At 42.0% G+C, this 19,177-nt stretch overlaps 1 protein-coding gene across 6 annotated transcripts in view; it reads right to left on the reverse strand.

Annotated features, from left to right (window-relative positions):
- Window positions 1–93: 93 nt before the first annotated feature.
- The window catches only part of myo6a (myosin VIa), a 67,135-nt gene continuing 48,051 nt past the window's right edge, over window positions 94–19,177 (reverse strand). The window contains exons 24-36 of one of the 6 annotated variants that reach the window (XM_058612662.1): window positions 18,942–19,032; window positions 14,116–14,266; window positions 13,007–13,215; window positions 12,176–12,254; window positions 10,333–10,493; window positions 9,731–9,769; window positions 9,236–9,271; window positions 8,696–8,734; window positions 7,303–7,406; window positions 7,060–7,191; window positions 6,503–6,529; window positions 3,588–3,806; window positions 94–2,883 (exon numbers count right to left, since the gene is read on the reverse strand). In XM_058612662.1, coding sequence (XP_058468645.1) covers window positions 2,684–2,883; window positions 3,588–3,806; window positions 6,503–6,529; window positions 7,060–7,191; window positions 7,303–7,406; window positions 8,696–8,734; window positions 9,236–9,271; window positions 9,731–9,769; window positions 10,333–10,493; window positions 12,176–12,254; window positions 13,007–13,215; window positions 14,116–14,266; window positions 18,942–19,032 — 1,487 coding nt within the window. In that variant the 3' untranslated portion in view covers window positions 94–2,683. The remainder of the gene's footprint in view (window positions 2,884–3,587; window positions 3,807–6,502; window positions 6,530–7,059; window positions 7,192–7,302; window positions 7,407–8,695; window positions 8,735–9,235; window positions 9,272–9,730; window positions 9,770–10,332; window positions 10,494–12,175; window positions 12,255–13,006; window positions 13,216–14,115; window positions 14,267–18,941; window positions 19,033–19,177) is intronic. The other 5 variants (XM_058612664.1, XM_058612663.1, XM_058612665.1 and 2 more) reach the window with 5 other exon arrangements.

Raw genomic sequence — 19,177 nt, forward strand, 5'->3', positions numbered from 1 at the left:
CGTACGTCCGTCTTCACTTTGTTTCCAGTGTTTTCTTTCAGATGCGCGGTCGTCGTTGACGACGCGTCGTGGACAGACTGAGAGACTAGCAGGTGAGTGAAAACATGAGTGAATTTATTCATCGTTAGATCAACATTAGAAAAGAGGCGGAGCTTCCTCAGGAGTGATTGACACGTGAAGAAGAAGAAACTGACGGAAGCAAAAAAAGAAGACGCAGGACGGAGCTCAGAGCGACTCGACATTAAGGTTTTTGTTTGTATATTCGTGTTTTCAGAGTGAATCTAAACTGCGATAAACGTGTTTCTATGACGATTTATAGGTTTAAAGGTCCAGAGCTGAAAAACGCGATCAGTGACTGTTGACGACGATGTTCACGGTAGGACAATTACGTTTTTGTGTACGAGCACTTTTTAATCTTTTACATGTCAGTTAAGTCTAAATTCTCATGACTTTGTTCACGTTACGCTTAAGTTTTGAAACGTAGTTATGTGTTGCTTCAAACAATCGGCTGTAAATGAAAAATGCGTAGACTTCACGATCATGAAATCTAATTTGCGACATTGGAATTTTAATGAGGAAAGTTGTGAGAACACAACGGCGGAAAAACAAAACTTTTCCTGAGAATTTTAAACAATTCCGAACTTTGTACGACTAAATCTACTGTAAATCACCTTTCAGTTCACAGAGGAAAAAATCTGACATGTTTTAAAACAAAAAAAAGGCTTTAAAAAAAAGTGGGGCGGGTCCAAAAGAAATTATCTCATAAAGACGATAAATATGACGCCATCAAAGGCCAAACTAAAGTTAATTCGCAACGTTATAACTTGTGCTTGTCAACCTATCGTGATTAAGCACGATAATTATGATGTATGACATTATTACGATAAATTAATACCCGAAAATGTCTCTACCTGACATTTTGGGTATGAAACATCGCGGACAGGAAGCAAGAAACAAGCAAAGTAAAAAACAAGAATCATTATAAATGGAAAGATGCAGCGCCCCCTTGTGGTGCTTCACGACAAATCACTAGGACTGTATTTTTAAGTAATTTGTGTGAAATATTAAAAGTTTTTTTCCCCCATTTATGATTAAATTAACCAGTACGAACTTTTTTTCCCTTTATCGCAATGATTTTAACGTGTCATCTGCTTCCTGTTACGTCATAAAAAAAACTAGCAGCGTCACAACAGATTGTCCCGACTCTTTTATTTATTTTTTTCCCGAACTCCATCGCCCTTGTTTTTTTTTTTTGCTTCTCTCGTCAGGGTCACATGCTCGAGTAGAAATAGTTCTTTTATTTTGAAAAATAAACGTTTGTACATCGCAGTGGAAAACGCGGCGTAGAAAAACACGTCCAGTGTTCAGAACGAGCCGCTCACACATTTTTAATCTTTCAAACAGTTTCAAACAATCGGCTGATTTTTAAACAAAGAAAAACTGCGACGAGAAATCACTCGTCTAATTTACAGACTTGAGATGAATTCACTGGAACTTTTTTTTCTTTTTTTGCTCTAAACAGCAGCAGCACATGACGTTTGCATAATTTCATTCACATTTTCTGCTTTTACTTTGTTGAAACCAGAGGGGAAAAAAATGTGTTTTAAGCAAAGTTTGGTCTCAAAGTAAAAAGTTTAGAGGAATTTTTTTCTAATTTTAACTTAAAAGTAAATGGCTCAGATTTTTTTTTAAGTAGTGACACAGAGAGAAAAATGTATTTTAGCCACTTAACAGAAGACTAAGACATCTTTAAGAACATGTTCAGGTCTTTATCTCACTGTGAGACAGACTTTTCTGACAGAAAACTGAAGTTTGTAAACCACTCACTCTCCCACACCAAAGCCCATAGAGAAAATCTGTGATTTTAACATCACACACACAGGAGTTGTTGATCCACTGCTGCCTTTATCACTAAGTTTAAATGTCTTATTTTGTCAATTCAGCTTTTGAAAATATCAATTTAAATTTATTTATGTGACACAAAGTGACCACATGAGGCAGCAGTAGACCAGCAGCTCCTGTGTCCCCGTGAGCTGAAATCACTGATTTTCTCTATGGGCTTTGGTGTGGGAGAGTAAGTGGTTTCGTGGCTGTGTCTTAGTGTTCTCATACAACTGCACTCCAAAAAAAAAAAAAAACCTGAACTATCCCTTTAAGTCACATGTAATAACAATATTTTTTTTATATTTGGTTCAGCAAAAACAGGTGGAATGAAAAATGAGGAATTAGCAGAGTTTGGATTTAACGTAAAGGAAAAAGATCGGACTCTCACGACTTTTCTTTTCAGACAATGTAAACAGCAGGTTTTCAGTTACTCAGTTGAAAATGGAGGAATGTGTAATTTACACAGGAATCACGATTTTTCTTGTTTGGAAGGCAGCTCCCAAAAAAAAACAACAACAAAAATAAAGAAACTGAAGAAGAATCATCGTCAGTCAAACCCTGTTAACGTGTTAAGGCCTCGGAGTTAAACTAAACACAATTCCTCGGATGTGACGTTAATGATTTTATCTGCATAGGGATCAGTGCGTGCAATACGACAGGCCCCGCCCCCTCCGATCCAGGAACTGTAAGTTGGGCGAGAATGAAAAAAAAAAAAACGTGACGACAGAGAAACAGAAAGGACGAGTTGTTTAGCGTTAAATCTCTACAGTCTGAGCTCTGCGGCGCCATGGCGACAGCGTCACTTGAACATGCTCTGCAGCATGGCGGTGGCGTACGTGGGCCGGGCCTGGCGGCTCTCGATGGCGCTGCGCAGATACTGGATCCCGCCGCAGCGTTCCCAGATCTCCTCGTACTGTCGCGGCAGAATCTCCGCCCCTCTCTTCCTCGACAGTCCCGTCTCCTCCAGACTCAGCTCGCACATCTCCATGTCGTCCTTTCCTGTCGGACGGGAGAGAGACATTTGGTGGTTTTTAACCGACAAAAGCATCGGTGAAGTAAAGCCGTGATCGTCTGCATATACGAGAACCTTTATTGTGAAAGGTTCACTCCGACGTGGCGCGATCACTGCTCCTGACGCTCATTTTCAGCTCATTGTCGTCCGACTGACAGGAGATCGCAATCTGTGTCGCGTTAAATTACGACTTCCAATGTATGAATCGTAGCCTTTCGTCTTCATTTCTGTTTTTTTAACGATGATTCTGACTTTGATTCTCATGATTTTAGCTTTTAATTCAATATCATAGTTTTTCATTTAATTCATGATTTAAACTTACTGAAAAAGAACTTGCTTATACGTCGCACTTATGACTAGCACTTCATAGTTTGGCTTACTTGAAGCTCTTACTTACTTCTGCTCTTATTTGTACCCAAATGTTTAAATGCACTTATTGTAAGTCGCTTTGGATAAAAGCGTCTGCTAAATGACATGTAATGTAACATGTAACTTTGGATCTCGTCATTTCACTCTTTTTTTTTTCTTTGACCTCATACGAGCATGTGTAGAAAAGTCTTGAACTTTAACACGTCGCCCCCTGCTGTTCGTGTACGTATTGCATCGTGTGAACGTAGTTCAGTTTTTTTTAGCCACGTTGCTCAAAGCTCCTCCCACAGACGCGTGCGTGTGTGTCGCGTGCAGTACTTGCCTGCCACCAGCAGGATGGGGTGTTTGTCGGGGTGCAGCTCCATCTGCCGGGCGATCCAGGGTCCGTCGAAGTGTGCGTACCACCAGCCTTTCTTCTTGCCGTGAGGATCCTTGTATTGATCGCCCGGACGCACAAACGGGATGCGGAAGTAGCGCTGCTGACGATTCATCGCCACCTCGTACTGACGCGCCGGGATGGGCGGAGCCGGGTGCTGCTGAGCTGTTTGTTTACGTTGGAAAAAAACAAAAAAAAACAAAGAGAAAACCGGTGACTTCAGTGATTGAATGATGATAAACGTGTGATGATGCGTTCAGGGACGGCGAGAGAGTTGGAAAGTCCACTTGTCTTTTTTTCAAACGACTTTTGTAAATGAAATCAGGTTCAAAATTGAAATTCTAAATGATGAACTTTATTTAAACTTCTTTCACATTATTTTATCATTTCCTGTGGTTTATAATTGTAATGGTTTAGTTGAGACAGAATATCACAGACAACAAAAGATGGGAATTATTTTGCGATTCATTGAGTGAAATAAGTATTTGAACGTCTATCAAAACATCACTTAGTGGAAGTTCAGAGGTCACATGTTTGTTGTCGTCGATCACAAGGTTTGCAAACATCTCAGGAGGAATGTTGGACCACTCCTCTCCAAATCTTTACGGTTTGAAGGCTGTTGCTTGGCAACTGAAGCTTCAGCTCCCTCCACAGATTTGTCTGTAGGGTTTAGGTCTGCAGACTGGCTCGGCCCCTCCATGACCTTACTGTGCGTCATCTTGAGTCACTCCTTTGTTACCTTGGCTCTATGTTTTGCAGGAAGAATTTATCCACGACCCAGTCTAAGTTTCCTGAGAGGAGGAGTTTGTCACACAGGGTTTGACGTCCATCTGTCCCTCGACCTGTCCCCTTAGCAGAGAAACAAAGATACCAAAGAGCTTGGTTTTGGTCTCATCTGACCACTTGACCTTCTCTCCATCATTCTCTGAATCATTCAGGTGTTCATTGGCAAACGTCAGACGGGCCCGGACCTTATGGGGACTGTGGGATTGTGATCCATTACGGTGTAGGGTGTAACCAATGGTTTTGTTGGTGACTGTGGTCCCAGCTGCAGCTGTGGGCTGATCATTGATACGTCATGAGGTGAAGTGTTGTGTGGAGACTGCAGTCTCATTTTCTAACTGTGGCACCGACAGTTAGAAAATGCCTCTTGTCAATGGTCTTGTAGCTCATTGTGGCCTAGTGCAGGTCTACAATCTTGTCCCTGACGTTGTTAGAAAGTTCTCTGGTCTTGCCCGTGATGGAGTGTGGTCTTTCATACAGGTAACGAGTTGAGATCAGGAGTACTTTCTTAAAATGAGAGGACTGGTCTGCGGGAGACAGAAGTCTTTATTGTTTGTTGGCACGGGTTCAAATACTTATTTCAGGCAATGTCTTGTTTTAGGACGCAACAGGAAAGGGTCTTGATGAGTGTCTGCTAGTGTAGTCTGTGCTTGTTTGCTTGCTATAATGTGCGGGGGAATCAGTGAAGACAACAACAGCTGGGTCTAATTGCAAGAGCAATATGAAGCAGCGGTTCAGACTGAAGCATCAGCGTCCAGCCCTGCTCGTGTGAAGACCGGCATGGAGACCTGGGCATGGACACCTGTGCATGGGCCACCCTACGACCCTCCACTCTGGACAGTGGAAATTCAGGTACAACCTTTTGAGGAACACAGCATGTTCAAGACTGCGCCGGTCCAAGACGACCTGACTGTCAGTGTCATCCTCTAGGACAACTGATGAGCTACACATGAACTTCCACTGAACATCCAAGCTGCCAAACATCTCGACCTCAGTCTAACCAAAATGTCTTCCACAGACAGTCATGGCTGTATGTGTCAGCATGTGAGTGAGTGTGTGTGTGTGTGTGTGTGTGTGAGACTCTCGGTGGATCCTGGGCCTGAACCTCCCGCTGCAGTGGACTTCCTTGAGCCACATTCTGTGCTTGGTTTCAATAAACCTTTCAAATGTTGGGTTTGACTTGCTGCTGCTGGTTTCTTGGGAGTTGGGAAGAGGGAGTCTCATTACTCATGATGCAATCAGGTTTCTCCCCTAGACCTGGTCCTAACACTACTCTGACCACTATTATAATTCTGCTTCTACCCCCCCATGGTTTCCTTCCACCAGAACCTTTGAAATAAGATTTTCCATCTCTCACTGTTAAAATCAACCTGCCATTAGTTTGTCGTCACAATCGTGAGTCACTTTAGATCAGATTATTTAGATCAGATTATTTTTTCTATGTTGTTCAGAATCAATGGAAAAATACAAAAGAACAAAATTAAGATGAAATCAGGTTGTTTTCTCTGTGAGTGTTTTTCTTTAGTCACTCATTCACTCACTCACTCACTCACCGTCACCACAACATGGTGTTTAGAATGTTTAGATTTTGCCGTCACTGAACTTTGATTCTCGTCATTTTAACTCGTAAACTCTTTTATTTAAACTTTGTATCCCATAGTTTTTTTCTGTCACATTCTGCTACTCATTTCCTTTGACCTCATACAAACACGTTCACTTTAACACTCACTCACACACTCCTGTGACTTCTCCCCTCCTCTGTCCTTGAACGTCCTCTGACGTCGGATCAATAATGTGAAAAATCATCTCTTTATCAACGAGCGACTGAAGGAAAATGACTTCACCTATCACACACACACACACAGCAGATGTTACCATGGAAACCAAACCACCCTCCCAGCCTCCACCATCACCATCTTCATCATGATGATGAGGATGAAGGACAGAGGAAGATTTCCCTCAAACAGAAACACTGAACACCGACAGACGACAGGAGCGGCAAGGGGGCGGGGTTAATAAGGAGTTGGGCGGGGCTGTAGCTCTGCTGTTAGCTGTGTTCAACACTAAAGGAAACTTACATGGTTTTTTCACAGGGGCGGGGCAACCTGAAAATAAACGTGACGGGGTTTACACACACACACACACAAGAGACACAAACACACAGACAAGAGACACAAACACGGAGAGACAGACAAAGAGACAGAGGACAGGAAGTGATGTAACACAAGCAGTTCATAAATGACATGTTCAAATATGTTTTTATTTAAGTGTAAATAAACGTGAGATTAAACAAAAAAAGTGGATTAATACGTCCATGGAAAATAATCCCTATAAAAAAGATGAATTTGTTATATAAGTCACTCAATATAAATGTATATATTCAAATATCACCTTACATATAAATATAAATCTATATTCTAAATGTAAATCTAAACCTTTATTTTTCCCATAAACATTTTATCGAAAAAGTAAAGTAACGCAGAACACTGATGTTTAGTTTTTTAACTGCGCGGAGACGCTAACAGTTAAGTTTTATCAAATACGACGGCGACTTTTTTTTAAAGTCGCACTTTTTTTACACCGTACGAAGAAAACAAAAAAAGTTACGTAATGGGGAAAAAAAACATTGTCGTACCGTAGTCAGTGACAGATTTTGGCGCCCGCTGCTCCGTCTCCGTGTTTCTCTTCTTGTTCTTTGATTTCCAGGCGTGATAAACTTTGAGACGACGGTGAAACTCCTCCCTGCAGGCGGCCAGAAGCTCGATGTCTGCGCGCAAACAAACAAACAAACAAACAAACAAAGAATCTGTGAGTGCGACAAAGTGTTTACGAAACATCGCAGCATGAAAACGTTTGTTGTAAAAAAAAAAAAACTCACCACAGGAAGTGTTGATGGCGTCTCGCAGCTCTGCGTACTTCCACTTGCTCAGCTCGTACTTCTTGGCACCGGCGGCGGCTTTAGACGCCTGAACCTGCAGACCTCTGCGACGGGACGGCAAAAAAGATCGCAGAGAGTTAGCAACAAAAAGAAGCACCGCAGCAAATGTACGTGGAGTTCAGTCAGAGGGGCGGGGCTTTGTTACAGGAGCTTGGGTTTAAAAAAAAAGAGAATTAATCACATTTGAATAAGTGAGTGGGCGGAGCTTACCCATAATGCCGCAGGTTACGTTTCAAACCAACTCAAAGATGAGTCACATGTTAGCTTTTTTTTCTCGCAAACTTTATTTAAAAACATAAGCAGACTCTAAAAAAGTTGTTCTTTAAATGGGACTCTTTTCGTAAATGCCACTATTTTCCACGTATTCAGGTGTCGCATATCGTTAGCCGCACAGACTTGCGATCAATCGGAGTTAAGTGCAATAAGTGCAGTTTAAACAAAAAACTCTCTAAAAACAGTCTGCGATTTTTAACAGAAAGTTTGCTTAGATGCTATAACAAAGTTTTGCTAACTTGTGAGCTAAACACGTGATTTTGATATTTGTGGCAGACTTCCTGTGTGCAGATCAAATCGAGTTCAGAGCAGATTGGTCCATGTACGGGCGAGTTAGAGGGCACTTCCTGTTTTTGCGGCGCCATGACGCCAACCTGAGTCAGCTGATACAGTAAGCTCCGCCCACACCTATCACAGCACAGTCACATTTGTAGCAGGTGAAGAAGAAGAAGATCAGGAGTTCACATCAGCAGCTTCACTGTTAGAAGGAAACAGAAAACTCGTACACGGTCATGTGATCTTTCCGTCGCCACGGCAACACGTAGCAACAGTTCGCTTTGTCGGATTCTTAGTGGCGACATGAAACAAGTCGCGAGGAACGACTTTGATCCAAACTCGTTGTAAATGTGGAACAGGAAGGTGGTAGGCGGAGCTGTGCTCTTATGTCAATTGCTGCTTCAAAATAAGAGCCAACGACAGTCGTAAAAAATAAAAATCACATGTTTTTTGTGAGCTATCGTTTTAGTCGTTATTCTTATAAACAAAAACAAACAAACATGTTTTTTATTTTAAATGTCGTAAAACAGGAAGTCGTCAAACTTCGCACGTCAGCAGAACGCGTCAGCTTTTTCCGTGATGTGACTTTTAAAGGTGAAATATGTGAGAAATGTATGAGATTAAAGACATAAAAAGGGACTGTGATGATGTTTTAATCAGACGTGAAATTACAGGAATTAACATTTTTGATTCAACAATAAAAAAAGTTAAATCAAAAATCTTATTATTTTTTCTGATTGATTTAATTCTCTGAGGTTTAGACGAACATTGTTTTTATACCCACCGCGACAGAATCTCAGTCATTTCTTTCGCCATTTCTTCCCTAAAAAAACCAACATGACGTTGCAGTGAAGCAGAAACAAAGTTATTAAAACAGAAATAGGCAGCGAACCACGAGTTTTACGACAGGAAACAACCACTCACTCTCCCACACCAAAGCCCATAGAGAAAATCAGTGATTTTAGCTTGCGGGGACACAGGAGCTGCTGGTCTACTGCTGCCTCGTGTGGTCACTTTGTGTCACTGAAGTAAATCTGAGTGAAGGATTTCAAAAGCCGAAGTGACAAAGAAAGACATTTGAACTTAGTGATGGAGGCAGCAGTGGATCAACAACTCCTGTGTGTGTGATGTTAAAATCACTGGTTTTCTCTATGGGCTTTGGTGTGGGAGAGTGAGTGGTTTATAAAAGTCTGTCTCACAGTGAGATAAAGAAGTGAAACATGTTCTTACTTAAGAACCACATGTTAAAACAGTCTGAACTATCCCTTTAAAGTGTTTATCATAATAAAAATCAAAAGATTGTGTGTGTGTGTGTGTGACCTACATGGTCATGCTCTTGAATTTTGTGACTCCAGCACCGCTGTGGACAGAGGATTATGGGATGTTATGTTTACGACAAGGAATAAAAAAAGGAAAATAATCAGGAAAAAAAAAGTTTTTATCATTTAAAGTTACATTTGGAAGAGTTTTATTGATTATGCTGTAAATCTTACAAAATGATATTTGTATTCATTCAGTTTTAAGATTTTAAAGTTTTAATGATTTCTTTGTTTTTAAATTTAACTAATAATTCACTTTTATCGCGCGTCTCTTGAATTCATTTGTTCACTCAGTCACCAACAGTTTGATCGTGTTTCTGCTATAGTTCGGATTAAAAAAAACGTGATGATGTTAGAAGCAGATTATTACAGATTATAACAGTCACATGCAGCAGCAGCAGCGGGGGGGTGTTGGGAGAGGGGGACACACAGAGGTGTTTAAAAAGATCAAAGGTCAGATCAGGGGTTAAATGATTGGGTTAAATCTTCAGAGTTCTTACGCTGCTCGTTCTGGAGACGATGGAACTGAAGAACCGTCGCTGAGAGAAGAAAAAAACAGAGAAAACAAAGAAGAAACAAAGAGGTTAAAACACGCCGTCAAACAGGAAGTCCATGTTTCCACTTCCTGTTCACGATCGTTTGAATTTCACTGGAGGACAAAAACAGAAACATCTGAAAAAAAAGGATTGACATGGACAGTTTCCTGTCTGCCTCCCTGACCTTTGACCTCTGCCACTCAGCCTGTCAGAGTCAGACGTCCTGTGAGGTCAAAGTTCATTCAGAGCAGAAGAACGACAGAAGTTTACCTTTCTTTAAAAGATTGTGAAGGAGGAGAAGAAGAGAAGAAGAAGAGAAGAGAGTGTGTGTGTGTGCGTGTATGTGTATGTATGTGCATGTGTGTGTGTGTGTGTGTGCATGTATGGGTGGGTGTATGTGTATGCATGTGTGTGCACGTGTGTGTGTGCATGTGTGGGCATGTGTGTGCGCGTGTGTGTGTGTATGTGTGTGCATGTGTGTGTGTGTGTATGTGTGTGCATGTGTGTGTATGTATGTGCATGTGTGGGCATGTGTGTGCACGTGTGTGTGTGTATGCGTGTGTTACCTGCGCAGTCCTGCATCGTTGAGCGTCTCCTCAGGAATAAGCTCCGCCTCACTCTGAGCGATCCTCAGCGCCAGCTCTCTGTCTCTGCGCTCCTGCTCCAGGACCGTCTGACGAGTGGCTTCTTCTTCACGCTCGGCCTGAAACTGAACCTCCATCTCCATCTGACACACAGACAGACAGAGACACACAGACAGACAGAGACACACAGACAGACAGAGACACACAGAGCTAACGATGGGAATCTGTACAAAGACGACACTGATTGATCGATCTTTCGCAAAAACGTCGCGTCGCGCAAACATTTTTGTTTGTCACCAAAGCCCACAGAGAAAATCAGTGATTGTAGCTCGCAGGGACACAGGAGCTGCTGGTCTACTGCTGCCTCGTGTGGTCACTTTGTGTCACTGAAGTAAATCTGAGTGAAGGATTTCAAAAGCCGAAGTGACAAAAAAAGACATTTGAACTTCGTGATGGAGGCAGCAGTGGATCAACAACTCCTGTTTGTGATGTTAAAATCACTGGTTTTCTCTGAGAGAAAAGTCTGTCTCACAGTGAGATAAAGACGTCTCCTGTGCTGCGTGGGAATCATGATGATGGACGGTCAGTGAGTGCAGCTCCACTTTCATATCCTGTCTGAAGTGACACTGAGGCTCACTGAGCCACAGTAAAACGTCACGTCGTCACACTTTTCCCTCGCATTCTGGGTCATAACCGAGAAAATCTGGACAGAGAGATAAATAAAACTCCTGCTGCTGCGTCTGTGCTCAGCCACCAGCACGCGGGTATTCGTGGGTGACCCAGCCTGAGGCCCCCGGGCCCCGGGGCCCTCGGCAGCAGCTCTGATCTAAACACTCGATGTGTGTCGACACTCGAGGGAACGACAGATGATTCAAACTCATCTCTGTGTGTGTTTGTGTTTACTTGGTTTATGTGGTCATGTGACGCATTGACACAAACAGAAACGATTTTAACCACTTCACAAAACACTCACCTCATAAAATCTACGTCAGTCTGCGTCGTCTTTAAGAAAACGTGAGACAGACTTTACAACAGGAAACTGAAGTTTGTAAACCACTCACTCCCCCACACCAAAGCCCATAGAGAAAATCAGTGATTTTAGCTCGCAGGGACACAGGAGCTGCTGCTCGACTGCTGCCTCGTGTGGTCACTTTGTGTCACTGAGGTGAATCTGAGTGAAGGTTTTCAAAAGCCGAAGTGACAAAATAAGACATTTGAACGTATGGTAGTTAAGTTACTGTTCTTACTGTTATTCTACAACTCCTGTGTGCTGTGACACTAAAATCACTGATTTTCTCTATGGGCTTTGGTGTGGGGGAGTGAGTGGTTTACAAACTTCAGAGATAAAGACGTGAAAGTGTTCTTAAAGACGTTGTAGACTTAAACTGACGTGAGAAAGAGGTTCTCAGCAGCAGGGGGCGCTCAAGTGTCAGTGCCTCACACAACCACACTTCAAAAAAATCCAAGAAGAAAATAAAAGTCTGTGGAAGACTGTTGTTTTTACACAAAATGACCATAACCATATCCAGTTCCTCAGAAATGAGGTTCTGTGTCTTTAGGACCAGGTTTTGGGCTCCATGAGGACTGCTGGTCCTGACAAAGGTCAGTGTTGTTGTCTCAGGTCATAAGGTTCAAATGTAATCACCGCGCTGAGCAGAACAAACGATCAGACCGAAGCAGTCGAGCTTTCATCCGCTCATAAATCACACGCCGTCTGTTTGCTGTAAGATTATTCTTCATTCAGATTAAATTACTAATCTCACTGGTGTCGGCTCGCCGGAGGAGAACGTGGAGGCAGAAATGGATTCACGCGACAAACACTCACCTGAATCCTCCTCTCCTCCTCCTCCCTCCTCTTCCTCTCCTCCTCCTCGTGCTTCCTCTTCAGCTCCATCTCTGCTTTCCTGATGGAGGGAAGAAGAAGAGAAGTGATCACAGATGAAGAAAGGATGAGAGGATGAGAGGATGAGATGAAAACATCTCTGAAAATTATTCAGTTTGAATGATTTCTTTGTTTTAAGGAGCAAATAAAGCAAAAAAAGATTCACATTTAAGAAGCTGGAAACTTTCCTCATCGTTTCATTTGTCAAACAAACGTTTGTTGTGTTTTAAATTCATGAAACGTCTCAGTTATGTAAATAAAGATTAATGATGGATTAATAACTGTTGTTTCTTTCCTCTGTCAGGCTGTGAAATAAAGATGGATCCAACTTTATATATTTTATTATTATTATACAACAGTGTCTAAGAAGATGGATTTAAATAAAGAACTATTCTTTCAAAAATACACATTTATGTTATCTTTCTTTTTAGTAGTTATTCTTTCAAAATAAAATACACATTTTATGTTATCTATCATTTCAGTAGTTATTCTTTCAAAATAAAATACACATTTTATGTTATCTATCATTTCAGTAGTTACTCTTTCAAAATAAAATACACATTTTACATTATCTATCATTTCAGTAGTTACTCTTTCAAAATAAAATACACATTTTATGTTATCTATCATTTCAGTAGTTATTCTTTCAAAATAATGATGATCATGATGTAGATGTTTCCCCACAGTGCACAGGCTTGATGTCGGGTCAGAACTCGCAGACCTTTGACCTGGACATGTTTGGTCCTGTGTGTGTGTGTGTGTGTGGACACTCACTGTCTCCTCTCATCCTCGTCCTTCTTGCGTTTCTGCTCGTCCTCCTCCCTCCTCTGTCTCTCTCTCTCCATCTCCTCCTGGATGCGCCTCAGTCTCTCTCTCTCCTCCTCCTCCTTCTTTTTGTTCTGCATGGACGTGAGCAGCTGCTCGGAGCGGCTCACCAGAGCCTGGTGCTCGTGGTCGATGTCCAGGCGAGACATGACGGTGCTCTGAGGAGGGGACAAAAGACAAAAGACACCACCTCTCAAATGTCTTTAAATTATTTCTTTGTTTTATGGAGCAATAATCCAGATGATATAAATCTCTCTATTTGCTCTGCATAGTTACAGTATACGCTGATGACACCATTAAATATACTTACATATTACAATGTAATGAACCTGATTTGAGTTAATAAATGACTGCTTACATAGTGCTAGACACTTCAAAATAAAATACATCATTTTAAATTGTGTTAGGCTGTAACTGATGGTTATTTTCAGATTTGATTCATCTGTGATTATTATATTGTTTGGTCCAGAAAATGTTGAAAAACAAAAGACTGTACTGAGTGTGAAGGTGAAATGTCTTGTTCTGGGGAGATATTTTGAAAGAATAATTTCTGGTAAGAAAGATAATGTAAAAATGTGTATTTAATTTGAAAGAATAACTCCTGAAAAGAAAGATAACGTAAAAATGTGTATTTTATTTTAAAAGAATAACTACTGAAAAGAAAGATAATGTAAAAATGTGTATTTTATTTTGAAAGAATAACTACTGAAATAAAGAGAACATAAAATGTGTATTTTATTTTGAAAGAATAAATAATAAAATGAAAGATAACATAAAAATGTGTATTTTATTTTGAAAGAATAACTACTAACATGAAAGTTAATGTGTTGTGGTGTGGATGGGGCTGCCTGCACTGCCCCCTGCTGTCTGTTAGCAGGAAACCAGTCCTGAACTGAAATATTTGTTATGATAATAAATGAAACCGCCTGTCAATCAAACTGCAGCACAGTCTGCTCTCATTTGGTGCTGTCCATCATTTTGTGACAGCAGGTGTCACTTGAGATGAGAACAGACCATGTGACCAAACATCATCATCGTCGTCTTCGTCGTGGTCTCACCTTGATTTTGACCATCAGAGCGTCGATGGCGGCGTCCAGATCCTGAACCTGACGACTCATCTCCTGTTTGCCCTCCTTCAGTCCGGACACCACCTCGTTAAAGCCAGTCATCCTTTTCTTCAGGTGACGAACCTTCACCAGGCCGTCAATCCTGAGGACACACACACACACACACACACACACACACACACACACACACACAGCTGAATTAAAGGGATAGTTGAGGTTTTTACAGCCTGAGACAAAGAAGCTGTGAAAACATGGCTGATTTTAGCCACTTAACTAAAAACTTGTGTAAGAAAATCTTCACGTCTTTATCTCACTGTGACACAGACTTTTCCAACAGGAAACTGAAGTTTGTAAACCACTCACTCTCCCACACCAAAGCCCATAGAGAAAATCAGTGATTTTAGCCCGCAGGGACACAGCAGCTGCTGGTCTACTGCTGCCTCGTGTGGTCACTTTGTGTCACTGAGGTTAATGTGAGTGAAGATTTTTGAAACCCGATTTGACAAAATCAGACATTTGAACTTAGTGATGGAGGCAGCAGTGGATCAACAACTCTGTGTGTGTGATGTTAAAATCACTGGTTTTCTCTATGGGCTTTGGTGTGGGAGAGTGAGTGGTTTACAAACGTCAGTTTCCTGTTGGAAAAGTCTGTCTCACAGTGAGATAAAGACGTGAACGTGTTCTTAAGATATTGATGCGATGATCAGGATAATCCTGACATGAACCATGTATAGATTCAGTTAGTACAGACATGTAATCCTGTGGTTTTCACATCTCAAACAAACCTCACAGTCAAACACCAGTGAGTCGTTCCTGATTATTAAACTCATATTTCTTTGCTTTCTTCATAACGGCCGTTCTGAGAGGTGCTACATAAAAATAAGTTATTATTTCTGGAATTATTAATCAAGTGCGTCTTCCAAACATAATGCTCTCCTTTTGTAACAGCGCCTCCTGTCACAGGAGACTTTACACGACGTGCTGATTTATGGTTTAATCTCAGTAAAAAATGGTTTCCAGAGCAGCCAGGAATTACCAGCAAGACGCATTATTCTGAAAGGGCTTCCGACTCCTGGGGAAAATGTGCACACAGCGGCGTGACAGTGACAGTCAGTCACACAGCGTGTGTGAGTGAAACAAGAGGCTGAACGTACGCGCTCGTTTATCCCAGTGAAAACATCAGGGAGCACAGTCTGCTCATGAATACATTAGCATCTGTAATCTGGATCACACCCAGATCCTGCACATGCTCACCAACACCTCACTCTGGACACAGAACGGCAACGGTTTCATCGCCTTTAGTGAAGTCATTAGTGGGCGGTTCTTACCACATGGGTGTTAAGAGACAAACAAGGATGTTAAGGAAAAAAACACATAAGTTAAGGGAAAAACATGGACTTTAAGGGAAAACATGGATTTTAAGGGAAAAGCATGGACGTTAAGGAAAACATGATCTCAAGGCGGGAAAGGACACTAAGGGTCAAACATTATTTAAGGGGAAAACTTTGAAATGAAGGAAAAAGCATAGATGTTAAGGAAAAAAACCCATGGACGTTAAGGGAAAACAAAGTGTGTGCAGCTTTATATCCACATCTCCTTTATCAGGATAAATTGACTGTAAAAATATGCAGATTATTTAGAAGATTTATTGATTTGATTGACTTTGTCGATATCCATGTAAATGTTGTCAGTGTTTGTCAAACTCTGGAAATGTCAGAAAATATTTACATTTAAGAAGCTGAAAAATCAAAGCTACATTCATCGATGATCAATCGTGTTTTAAAACAAAAGGAAAAGACGTTACGACGTGGGAGTTTAAAACGACTTGACGAGATCTGGAGTCGACTCTCGGGGAAAACGACTGAGACGTAAACTGAGAGAAGCTTAAAAAAAAAAAGACAAACGACGACGTGGAAGTAAAGTGAAGTGTTTGTCCTTCATGTTTACATTCCCTCACCCTCACACTCATCCCTCACTGTCTCACACTCTCTGAACAAACACACTGGAAATGGACTTCCTCCTATAAACCATCAACTCTATCCATCATCTGTGCACCAACACAGCACATGTTCAGCTCATATAAACTCTTTGACGGCATCATTAAAACATTGTTCTTCTTTCACTTCACGTTAACTGACATTTATCGTCTACAAACGTTGTCGCTCTTTCTGAGAACATATTTCTTGTTACGTTTGTAATTCATGATGAACGTCTACACTGACAACCAACTTGCCTACTAACCAGCCATCCTACTAACTTACCGACCTAAAGACAAGCTGACCTTTGCGCCAATGATCTACCAAACTACCAACAATCCAACGATTCACCTAACAACCAGCTGACCTACCAACTTCCCATCACATGACCAACACAATTATAACCTACTTATCAACCAACAACCAGTTCACCTACTTACCAGAACATCCTACTCACTTATCTACTGACCCTAACGACCAACTAACCAAGCCACGGATCTACTGACCAACCTCCTACTGTGAAACCAGTCAACTGATCAGCCAAGCCACCGACTCATCAACCTCACAATCAGCTCACCCACACACCAGAACTTCTTACCAACTGATCTAAAGCCCAACTCACCCGCCTACCGACCGACCGACCGACCGACCAACCATCAAACAACTGACTTCATGATCCACTGACCAACCTTCTTACCTCCCTTAATCTGCTGACCAACCTACAAACCAATGGCCGAACTTCCTATCTACATTTCAACCTACCAAACTATCAAAGAACTGACCTAATGACCTTCCGTCCAATCTACTGAACTCCAAACAACAAACAAACCAATCAACTAACAGACCTTCTTTAGTGCCTATACTAACTACTAACCAAGCAACCTACCTATCAATGTAATGACTGACTGAACTGTCAAACAAATGACCTATTGACCTGCCGACCAATCTATTGGCAGAACTACCTCTGTACCGACAGACAGACCAGCTGACCGAGGGATTATCCACCAACTGATTAACCTGTTTACACAGAACTCAACCAGCATCCTTACCTCCCAACCTACCTAGCACACCTCCTACCGACCAAATGACCAGTCAACCGACGACCACCCAATTTACTGACCCACCTACCAACTGACCAAACAGTTGTGAGCTGCCGTCAGAACTCTCTCAGCTCTGTTACAGCTCAACTGTCCAATGATTGCTGTTCAAAATCTAAAATCAATCGAGAAGAGAAAGAAAAATGATCAGCGACTTTTTCCTCACATCATGTTTGTCGCTAAATTCTGCTGCAGAAGTCGTTTCGTCTCCTCCCTCCTCATCAGCTGAGCACCAGCGGGTTGCCAGGTCAAAGAAAACCCCCCAACCGAGGAGAATAAAAAACAAAACACCTGCCTCCACACACACACACACACACACACACACACACACCAGCCGCTGCTGTTTGTCATTTAATGTTAGAGGCAGACGGACGCTGCTGAGCTGTGAAAGTGGTAGATAATAGCGAAGAAGATGAGGGAGAGGAGGAAAAAAGGTGAGGTGAAGTGATAGCGACAGCAGAGGAGAGAGGATGAGAAAGGGAAGGAGAGTTGAGGATAAAAAGATTGGAGAGAGGATGACAGCAGCGAAGAGGAGGAGAGAAACTGAGACTGAACGACCACGATGATGAAGACCAATGAGGTGCAGAAGCAGATGAAGACGTCAACGGAGGACAGAGCATTGAGGAGAAAACTGAGGAGGAGCGGCGAGGTCTAGATCGGTGGTTCCAAAAGTCTTGGGTCCAAACCGCTGGGTCAAATTTATGTCCGCAGACGTGTTCAGGGTCGGTCTCTTGTCTTGTTTTTGAGCCGATGGGTGAATGTATGGCAAAGTTACAGGCCACTTCCTGTTCCGTGGTGAATGGTCAAAATTTACCATGGCCACGCCCCTTTAGAAATCTTTAGAAATCTCGAAACATTTATCACAAATTGGCACTTTTTCTTTGTTGACTAACGATTATACAAACATGCGTCAAACAGTTCGTCCATTTTATAAAAATGAACAAATCGCGAAAAAAATGGATGCCATATTCAAAATGGCCGACTTCCTGTTGAGGTCATGGTCCCAATGGAGCCTTTTGTACGTCTTGGGCTGTGACATGTTCCCACCAAGTTTCATGAAATTTGGTGGCACTTTGCACGATTTGTCCTACCAGGTGTCACCTGAGGGGGCGCTGTGTGTGTCTGTGTATGTGTGTGGGCCTAAATATAATAACATAAGTTGTTGTCCAGCTCATCTTAGAGACTTTAAAATTTCACAGGTCTGAGTTGAACCGGGCAGGAAGTCAGTGGAGGACAAAAGTGAAGTCATGTGATCACGCTTTATTTTTCCAGTCAGAGGACGAGGGCTGCTGCTCGTAGAGGACGGAGAGACGACTCGTCTTCAGGGTTCAAAAGTTCACCCACATGCAGAGAATTACAGTCGGTTACAACATGAAAAATTCCAGTTTCACCTTTGGCAAGAGAAAAAACTGTGTTTGACGACTGAACTCATCTGTTTTTCTGCAGCTGCAATAAATCACTCTCTGAGACTTCTGTCAGAACGGGCAGGAGAAGTTCGAGAGACAAGGGCGAGGACACAGCTGTCGTCAAACACAACAACATCCGTCTTACTTTCATTTACTCCATCCAGGGTTTAATGTCGTTTTTACGTTTAAGACTGAATGAGGTCTTTGTGAAACCGTCAGACAAACAATGAACAATGACCTTCAATGGGCAGAAAAGAAGGTGGAGCTCAAACTAGAGCCTTGAGGAACCCCTACAGAGACGTGGGGCTGAGCATGAACAAAGAAGACAGAAAACTCACCTCGGCTTGTGTTTCTTCTTGCAGAGCCACATCCGAACCGTCTTCTGCATCTTGATGCAAGCGCTGGCTCGATACAAGATCTTGTTCTTCACTGCGAGACAGAGGGAGAGAGAGACACAGAGAGAGAGAGAGAGAGAGAGACGTCACGCTGCAGAAACATCTATCTCTCTGTTTTTAGGCTGTTGTGACCTTGACGTCTGACCTTTGGCCTCTGAAATCTGTGACGTTAATCTCTG

The sequence above is a fragment of the Solea solea genome, chromosome 17, assembly GCF_958295425.1.
Source record: "Solea solea chromosome 17, fSolSol10.1, whole genome shotgun sequence".
NCBI classification, from domain to species: domain Eukaryota; kingdom Metazoa; phylum Chordata; class Actinopteri; order Pleuronectiformes; family Soleidae; genus Solea; species Solea solea.